This window comes from Coregonus lavaretus, assembly GCF_964263955.1.
Source record: "Coregonus lavaretus genome assembly, chromosome: 19".
NCBI classification, from domain to species: domain Eukaryota; kingdom Metazoa; phylum Chordata; class Actinopteri; order Salmoniformes; family Salmonidae; genus Coregonus; species Coregonus lavaretus.
The window spans coordinates 31,267,619-31,277,335 of NC_140006.1; the positions used below are offsets into that span (position 1 = coordinate 31,267,619).

Sequence of the window (9,717 nt, forward strand, 5' to 3'; positions counted from 1 at the left end):
CAATCCCATCTGGTTTGCACTTAGTGGGACTATCATTTGTTTTTCAACAGGACAATGACCAAAAACACACCTCCAGGCTGTGTAAGGGCTATGTGACCAAGATCACCCGACCTCAACCCAATCACCCGACCTCAACCCAATTGAGATGGTTTGGGATGAGTTGGACCGCAGAGTGACGGAATAGCAGCCAACAAGTGCTCAGCATATGTGGGAACTCCTTCAAGACTGATGGAAAAGCATTCCAGGTGAAGCTGGTTGAGAGAATGCCAAGAGTGTGCAAAGCTGTCATCAAGGCAAAGGGTGGCTGCTTTGAAGAATTTGTTTAACACTTTTTTGGTTACTACATGATTCCATATGTGTTATTTCATAGTTTTGATGTCTTCACTATTATTCTACAATGTAGAAAATAGTAAAAATAAAGAAAAACCCTTGAATGAGTAGGTTTGTCCAAACTTTTGACTGGTACTGTACTTCTTACACAAAGATCTGCTTGCCTCTCCTAAGGGAGCCAAGCTTACTTGAGAGATGAGGGATACTTGGCTCCACTTCCTTAAAGCATTGTACACAAGTTCTCACAGCCTACATGTCTAAGAGAGGGGAGTGATGAGTTCTTTAAAGCCTATTCAGCTGCAAGAAGATTTAAATCTTGAGCTAGACCTCTGGTGCCCGAAGAGAAAAGGAGCCAGTAGCAAATCACTCCTGTGAGAAGAGGAAAACTAAACAGTCATGGAAAATTACCAGTTGAATAGCACTATACAACTCAACCATTTTACATAGCATTTAGACTGTAACAAAACCATTTTACATAGCATTTAGACTCTAACAAATCCATTTTACATAGTATTTAGACTAACGAAACCATTTTTGCCCCAACACAGCATTATGGACATTTCATTTGGAAATGACTAACATTTTGTGCATGCGCAGGTTGACTTTTCCACTGAATCGCCCTAATGCCTTCATCCTATCATCTAGGTGTCCTTTGAGATTGCCATCAAGTCCGAGAAGTGTCCGCCTCAAGGCAAGTCCGAGACCATTACAATCAAGCCGCTGGGTTTTACTGAGAATGTGGAGATCGTCCTCAACTTCATCTGCGAATGTGAATGTTCCAAAGATGGAAAACCTCTCAGCGAGATGTGCCATAATGGCAATGGGACCTTTGAATGTGGAGCCTGCAGGTACAATATAAAAACAGTTGGTTTGGTTCTACTTTTTTGGGTGTGAATTGATTGTAGAAATGTTGTTCTGAAACTATATGCTGAGTGCATGTTTGCGTCCCAAATGGCACCCTATTCCCTATATAGTGCGATACTTTTGACCAGAGCCCTATGGGCTAAGTCTCTTGCTTTCGCTCAGGTGCAACAAGGGCCGTATTGGAAGACTGTGTGAGTGCAGTACAGACGAGGTGAGGACAGATGACCTGGACGCTAACTGCCGGAAGGACAACGGCACAGACATCTGCAGCAACAACGGAAACTGTGTGTGTGGAACCTGTGAGTGTAAAAAGAGAGAGAACCCAGAAGAACGTTACAGTGGGAAGTTCTGCGAGTGTGACAACTTCAACTGTGACCGCTCTAACAACAAACTCTGTGGAGGTAGGACCCGTGGCTGGCCCCCTTGGTTTGAGTACATGTACAGTGGGGGAAAAAAGTATTTAGTCAGCAACCAATTGTGCAAGTTCTCCCACTTAAAAAGATGAGAGAGGCCTGTAATTTTCATCATAGGTACACGTCAACTATGACAGACAAATTGAGAATTTTTTTCTCCAGAAAATCACATTGTAGGATTTTTTATGAATTTACTTGCAAATTATGGTGGAAAATAAGTATTTGGTCACCTACAAACAAGCAAGATTTCTGGCTCTCACAGACCTGTAACTTCTTCTTTAAGAGGCTCCTCTGTCCTCCACTCGTTACCTGTATTAATGGCACCTGTTTGAACTTGTTATCAGTATAAAAGACACCTGTCCACAACCTCAAACAGTCACACTCCAAACTCCACTATGGCCAAGACCAAAGAGCTGTCAAAGGACACCAGAAACAAAATTGTAGACCTGCACCAGGCTGGGAAGACTGAATCTGCAATAGGTAAGCAGCTTGGTTTGAAGAAATCAACTGTGGAAGCAATTATTAGGAAATGGAAGACATACAAGACCACTGATAATCTCCCTCGATCTGGGGCTCCATGCAAGATCTCACCCCGTGGGGTCAAAATTATCACAAGAACGGTGAGCAAAAATCCCAGAACCACACGGGGGGACCTAGTGAATGACCTGCAGAGAGCTGGGACCAAAGTAACAAAGCCTACCATCAGTAACACACTACGCCGCCAGGGACTCAAATCCTGCAGTGCAAGACGTGTCCCCCTGCTTAAGCCAGTACATGTCCAGGCCCGTCTGAAGTTTGCTAGAGTGCATTTGGATGATCCAGAAGAGGATTGGGAGAATGTCATATGGTCAGATGAAACCAAAATATAACTTTTTGGTAAAAACTCAACTCGTCGTGTTTGGAGGACAAAGAATGCTGAGTTGCATCCAAAGAACACCATACCTACTGTGAAGCATGGGGGTGGAAACATCATGCTTTGGGGCTGTTTTTCTGCAAAGGGACCAGGACGACTGATCCGTGTAAAGGAAAGAATGAATGGGGCCATGTATCGTGACATTTTGAGTGAAAACCTCCTTCCATCAGCAAGGGCATTGAAGATGAAACGTGGCTGGGTCTTTCAGCATGACAATGATCCCAAACACACCACCCGGGCAACGAAGGAGTGGCTTCGTAAGAAGCATTTCAAGGTCCTGGAGTGGCCTAGCCAGTCTCCAGATCTCAACCCCATAGAAAATCTTTGGAGGGAGTTGAAAGTCCGTGTTGCCCAGATACAGTCCCAAAACATCACTGCTCTAGAGGAGATCTGCATGGAGGAATGGGCCAAAATACCTGCAACAGTGTGTGAAAACCTTGTGAAGACTTACAGAAAACGTTTGACCTGTGTCATTGCCAACAAAGGGTATATAACAAAGTATTGAGAAACTTTTGTTATTGACCAAATACTTATTTTCCACCATAATTTGCAAATAAATTCATAAAAAAATCCTACAATGTGATTTTCTGGATTTTTTTCCTCATTTTGTCTGTCATAGTTGACGTGTACCTATGATGAAAATTACAGGCCTCTCTCATCTTGTTAAGTGGGAGAACTTGCACAATTGGTGGCTGACTAAATACTTTTTTCCCCCACTGTATACAAGTTTTCATTGACACATTGTGTTCATTCGACACTGCTGCGTACTGTAGCATTACCACACCCATTATGAGTAGCCTAATCGATAGAATAAACAACTGAAAGAACGTGTTTTAAAATGTGCAGCATGGATCCTCCATTTTCTCCACCCCTTTCCTCAGACATGGTCTGAAAGAATTTGTTTTAGATTGGGTGATTCTTCAAAATTGTTGGTTGAGTTGTGTAGGCCTAGCATTGATTGAACCTCTTATTTTCTCCCCCCCTTCCCTCTACTAGGACATGGGCGTTGTGAGTGCAGGCTGTGTATCTGTGATGCCAACTACACGGGCAGCGCCTGCGACTGTTCCCTGGACACTGCCACCTGCCTAGCAGCCAACAAGCAGATATGTAATGGCCGTGGCACCTGCGAGTGTGGCGTCTGCAAGTGCACCAACCCCAAGTTCCAGGGTCCCACCTGTGAGATCTGTCCCACCTGCCCCGGAGTCTGCGCTGAGCACAAGTGAGCCTGAGAACTCAGGGTGTTCAAACACTCTTTTAGTTTGTTTGTGCGATCTGTTTTTAGGTATTTTGTATGGTCTATATTTGTATCATGTTACCCCTGGTTGCAGACCAAATTTACCTCTGGGACAATAAAGTTTGTTTGATTGATGATTGTCCTCTACAGGGAGTGTGTTCAGTGCCGGGCCTTTGAGACAGGAGAGAAGAAGGACACGTGTGAGAGGGACTGCAGCTACTTCAACCTGATCATAGTGAAGGACCGGGACAAGCTGCCCCAGCCAGCCGACCAGTCCTACCCCCTATCCCACTGTAAGGAGAGGGACGCCAACGACTGCTGGTTCTACTACACCTACGCCGTCAGGAACGTCACAGAGAGGGAGGTCTATGTGGTCGAGACTCTGGGTGAGTGGATGGATGTTGCTGCTCAACTCTCTGAAAGAAACAAATATCTTTGATTATCCTTTTTAGGAATAACCTGCCCTAATGTCTCCACGTCTGTATAGCCTTTTACAGGCTGTGTTGCTAATGGCACCTTTTGACCTGGGCCCTATGGTCTCTGGTTAAAGTAGTGCACTACCAAAGGAAGTCGTGCACTACAAAGGGAATAAGATGCCATTAGGGAGACAACCACAGTGTAGGCCTATGTCCATTGTATATGATTAACTATAAATGCAGAATGTTGCCATTTACTCTACGTGTGTGTGTGCCCTTCTGTGCTCCAGAGTGCCCAGCGGGCCCTGACATCATCCCTATCGTGGCTGGCGTCGTGGCGGGCATCGTGCTGATCGGCCTGGCGCTCCTCCTCATCTGGAAGCTGCTCATGATCATCCACGACCGCAGGGAGTTTGCCAAGTTCGAGAAGGAGAAAATGAACGCCAAGTGGGACACGGTAAGGTGGATCACACCAGCACACTGTCGGATCACACCAGCACACCTGCTTTCAGAAAATAATTGGGACTAGCGGTGGATGCTTTTTATTGTTTACATTGCAGATATCTGGGCCTGTATTCATAAAGCGTCTCAGAGCAGAACTGCTTAACTAGGATCAGGTCCCCCCTGTCCATATAGTCTAATTAATTGTGATATAAAAGTCAAAACTGATCCTAATCAGCACTCCTACTCTGAGAATCTTGATGCATACAGCCCCTGCTCTACTCTTGAAATGTGCGATATCTTTGATGTGCTATAGGGTTAACTAATTTCTATATATAACCAGATAAAAGGGGGGAGCTTCTATTGAAGCTTACTGTTTCTGATTTCAGAGCTCATTCATCCAGCATCCTTTTTACTGCTAGGCTGCCTCCCTCAAGAGATGCACTTCAGTGCCTTTGAAGGCCAGAGAGAGATCTGTGTGAATACCAACCGTTATATTTGTGCCTTGGTTATATCTTTGGCTCAATCTCCCCTTTCCTTTCTGTTCTGTGCCAACAACGGCAGCACAGAAACCTGGCTCTGGCATGCTGCTCAGGCTGAGACAGACTTTATTCACGTTTCCTCTATGGGCCTTTCCCTGTCTAGGCTAGGGTAGCAGTGCTTCCACCATCTGTCCACTCATCAGTACTACATGCCCATAATAGGCAATAAAGCTGAGGTTACCAACAGAAACTCAATCCAGCTGCTCAGTGTGCTCTGAAGTCATAGCAACAGTACTCCATGTTCATAGTAGAATGACAGAACACTTGTGTGCTGAGAGAGAATATAGCCTCTGGTTGAGTCCCAAATGGCACACTATGCCCTATAGAGTGCACTACTTTTGAACAGAGCCCTGTGGGCCCTGGTCAAAAGTTGTGGTAGTGCACTATAAAGGGAATAGGGTGCTATTTGGGAATAGGGTGCTATTTGGGACAGAACCTCAGTCTCAAGGGCATGGCTTTTGCTAACCATTTGGGTTGGATATGTTTGTATTCTGAGTGATGGATATACACTATTTAGTAGGCTAAGCCTTTCTTTTTTTATACTTGGATTTTATTATACTTTTTCAAAACAGTTCAACAAAAACAGTAAAAACTAAATAATAAATCAAAACAAACAGAAGTTGCCATCCAATAGGTACAGAATAATATATAAGGTAAGTATACAGAGAAGTGATGTTGCATTGTTAAAAATATATTAGTTAATCAAGTCTTCCTGACTTTCAAATACAGGTTTTTGGAGTCTTAAGGCATATGTGAAGCTTTCCATATTAAACATTTATTGGATTATACTTAGCCATTCTTAAAATGTTGGGGCTTCTACTTTATACCAGTTCCTGGTAATGGTGGCTAAGCATTTCTGCTTTGTGGTCCTATAAGGCTAAGTTTGTATTGCCCATCTTTCTTTTCCCTTTTTCCTGCATGTACTTTACATTCCCTTTGGAGTGTTTTGTGCTTGAGTTTTGCATCTTTTCCACACCCGTTTTCACTCATATTTTCATTCTCTTCTTCAAAGCAAAAGCTGTAAGTGAACCTGCTTTCTCATTTCTGTATTGAGTTTAAGGTTTCTGGTACTGCCTGAGGCAAACTGAAGAACACATTTGTCTAAGAAATTAACTTTGAATAAAACAAGATATACAAAAAAAAACAACGGTGGTCTATAGCATTGGGGCGACCACACCAACATCTATTAAATGCACACTGCCTTTTTTAAATGGGTTAAGGTTTAACATGTATTTCACTGCATGTTGTTGTGTGTGCCATTAACGTGCTAGATTATAGGACAGGTGACTGCTTTGTTCGCAAAGTCCCTGTTAAAATGTCGAAAATCTTATTGTCCAAACCATGGAGCGGCTGCTCTGGATCTGAATTTATTTTAACCAAACTGTGATTTGTGAAGTGGCGCTAACCGAATTATTCTCTTTTTGGGCTACATTCCAAATGGCACCCTATTCATTCCCCTATGGGCCCTGGTCAAAGGTAGAGCACTACAGTGGGGGAAAAAAGTATTTGGTCAGCCACCAATTGTGCAAGTTCTCCCACTTAAAAAGATGAGAGAGGCCTGTAATTTTCATTATAGGTACACGTCAACTATGACAGACAAATTGAGAATTTTTTTTCCAGAAAATCACATTGTAGGATTTCTTATGAATTTATTTGCAAATTATGGTGGAAAATAAGTATTTGGTCACCTACAAACAAGCAAGATTTCTGGCTCTCACAGACCTGTAACTTCTTCTTTAAGAGGCTCCTCTGTCCTCCACTCGTTACCTGTATTAATGGCACCTGTTTGAACTTGTTATCAGTATAAAAGACACCTGTCCACAACCTCAAACAGTCACACTCCAAACTCCACTATGGCCAAGACCAAAGAGCTGTCAACGGACACCAGAAACAAAATTGTAGACCTGCACCAGGCTGGGAAGACTGAATCTGCAATAGGTAAGCAGCTTGGTTTAAAGAAATCAACTGTGGGAGCAATTATTAGGAAATGGAAGACATACAAGACCACTGATAATCTCCCTCGATCTGGGGCTCCACGCAAGATCTCACCCCGTGGGGTCAAAATGATCACAAGAATGGTGAGCAAAAATCCCAGAACCACACAGGGGGACCTAGTGAATGACCTGCAGAGAGCTGGGAACAAAGTAACAAAGCCTACCATCAGTAACACACTACGCCGCCAGGGACTCAAATCCTGCAGTGCCAGACGTGTCCCCCTGCTTAAGCCAGTACATGTCCAGGCCCGTCTGAAGATTGCTAGAGTGCATTTGGATGATCCAGAAGAGGATTGGGAGAATGTCATATGGTCAGATGAAACCAAAATATAACTTTTTGGTAAAAACTCAACTCGTCGTGTTTGGAGGACAAAGAATGCTGAGTTGCATCCAAAGAACACCATACCTACTGTGAAGCATGGGGGTGGAAACATCATGCTTTGGGGCTGTTTTTCTGCAAAGGGACCAGGACGACTGATCCGTGTAAAGAAAATAATGAATGGGGCTATGTATCGTGAGATTTTGAGTGAAAACCTCCTTCCATCGGCAAGGGCATTGAAGATGAAACGTGGCTGGGTCTTTCAGCATGACAATGATCCCAAACACACCGCCCGGGCAACGAAGGAGTGGCTTCGTAAGAAGCATTTCAAGGTCCTGGAGTGGCCTAGCCAGTCTCCAGATCTCAACCCCATAGAAAATCTTTGGAGGGAGTTGAAAGTCCGTGTTGCCCAGCGACAGCCCCAAAACATCACTATTCTAGAGGAGATCTGCATGGAGGAATGGGCCAAAATACCAGCAACAGTGTGTGAAAACCTTGTGAAGACTTACAGAAAATGTTTGACCTGTGTCATTGCCAACAAAGGGTATATAACAAAGTATTGAGAAACTTTTGTTATTGACCAAATACTTATTTTCCACCATAATTTGCAAATAAATTCATTAAAAATCCTACAATGTGATTTTCTGGAAAAAAAATTCTCATTTTGTCTGTCATAGTTGACGTGTACCTATGATGAAAATTACAGGCCTCTCATCTTTTTAAGTGGGAGAACTTGCACAATTGGTGGCTGACTAAATACTTTTTTCCCCCACTGTATATATGGAAATAGGCTGCCATTTGGGACGAATCCATGGTGACCCTTTGCCTCACTCTCTCTCTTTACTTGTCTTTTGCAGGGCACAAATCCCATCTACAAGAGTGCCGTAACAACTGTTGTCAATCCAAAATACGAGGGCAAATGATGGAGCTTCCTCTGTCATTACAACACTATGCAAAATAATATGGGGGGAGGGTTGTTTTTATGTTTGTAGTTGCCAAATAATAGCAGTGCATTTTGCCACTATTTCAGTATGTTTTACTAACTGCTTTTTTCTATGCATCGTTTGAATTGTACGGTATGTATAAACTTGGGTTTAACTTGTTTGTGGAACTTGAGAGAATATTTTAAAACTGATTACATTTTTGCCACTGGACTGGCAGGGTCATTGAAGGTGTGGTTGTGCCTTTCAAAGAACCGTGGAGCCATTCTTTCTGTTTTGAGGGTGAAATTGGATGTCGATATGGGACAGGATATGTAGCGATAGCTGGCAATTGGGACAGCAATAAATTGTCATGTGTACAGTTTGTAGGCAATAGATTCTGTCTAAGCCATATTTTAGTCACAGAAAAGTTCTGGAAGCAAAGGTATGTTTCTTTTCAATGTATTCTTCAACCTGAACAATCATTTCAATTTGTATTTATTTTTGTCAATATATTTGTGAATCTTTATAAATGAAATGACATCAAGTACAGTAGTGGTATTATGGGCTCCAGGTTTAAATTGTTTTGTTTTGAAGAAAACTCAGGTCCCTATTAAAGTCCTCATTAACAGCAATGCCAAATATGACATAACTCACTGCCTTCTTGTTTTAAGTGTCTTGTTTAACTTACGGAAATGTAATTCTGAATGGGGTTCTGAATGTTTTTTTACTTGATCTATAGCCCCAGCTTGCTTTTTTTACTGTCAAATCATTCTCACCTTAATCCTTTTCTAATTAGATGGTTTGATCAAACTCATCTTCCATTGAATAATGGTGATTACATTTCAGTTATAAACATCAGTGTGAATGACGTCAGTCAGATCTTCGTAAAATTTCAAACATCAACACAAACGCCACGCTCTTTGTTTTTAAAGGGTATTTTTATTTAATCACATTCACATTTTACAAAACTTTATTTCTGAAATGATATATTAAATAAAGTTCCAAAACAAATTACCCTAACATTGTTACATGCTGCATGTGTGTGTTAATTATTGTTTAATGTGTCCTTGCTTTATCTTACTGTTAGAGAGATGCCAGTGGAATGTATCGAAGGTTACAATGTCCAGGGAATATCCAGGGAATCCAGCTTTCAACTCACTGCTCATCTTATGCTACCCACATGTTTTCTACAGTTAAAGGTTTAATGCAGCTGTTTTTATCTCAATATCAAATCATTTCTGGTTAACAATTATGTGATTTTTTTCAATTAAAAGAATCAAAAAGAAACAAAAATAGCTTCTTAGCGAAGAGCAATTTCTCAAACAATA

At 42.2% G+C, this 9,717-nt stretch overlaps 1 protein-coding gene across 2 annotated transcripts in view; it reads left to right on the top strand.

Moving 5' to 3' along the window:
- Window positions 1–9,409, top strand: part of LOC311146899 (integrin beta-1-like) — a 62,588-nt gene extending 53,179 nt beyond the window's left edge. For both annotated transcript variants that reach the window (XM_084183527.1, XM_084183526.1), the window contains exons 10-15: window positions 976–1,178; window positions 1,357–1,595; window positions 3,517–3,739; window positions 3,905–4,140; window positions 4,461–4,627; window positions 8,324–9,409. In XM_084183527.1, the coding sequence (XP_084039653.1) occupies window positions 976–1,178; window positions 1,357–1,595; window positions 3,517–3,739; window positions 3,905–4,140; window positions 4,461–4,627; window positions 8,324–8,389 (1,134 nt within the window). In that variant the 3' untranslated portion in view covers window positions 8,390–9,409. The remainder of the gene's footprint in view (window positions 1–975; window positions 1,179–1,356; window positions 1,596–3,516; window positions 3,740–3,904; window positions 4,141–4,460; window positions 4,628–8,323) is intronic.
- The last annotated feature ends 308 nt before the right edge of the window (window positions 9,410–9,717 follow it).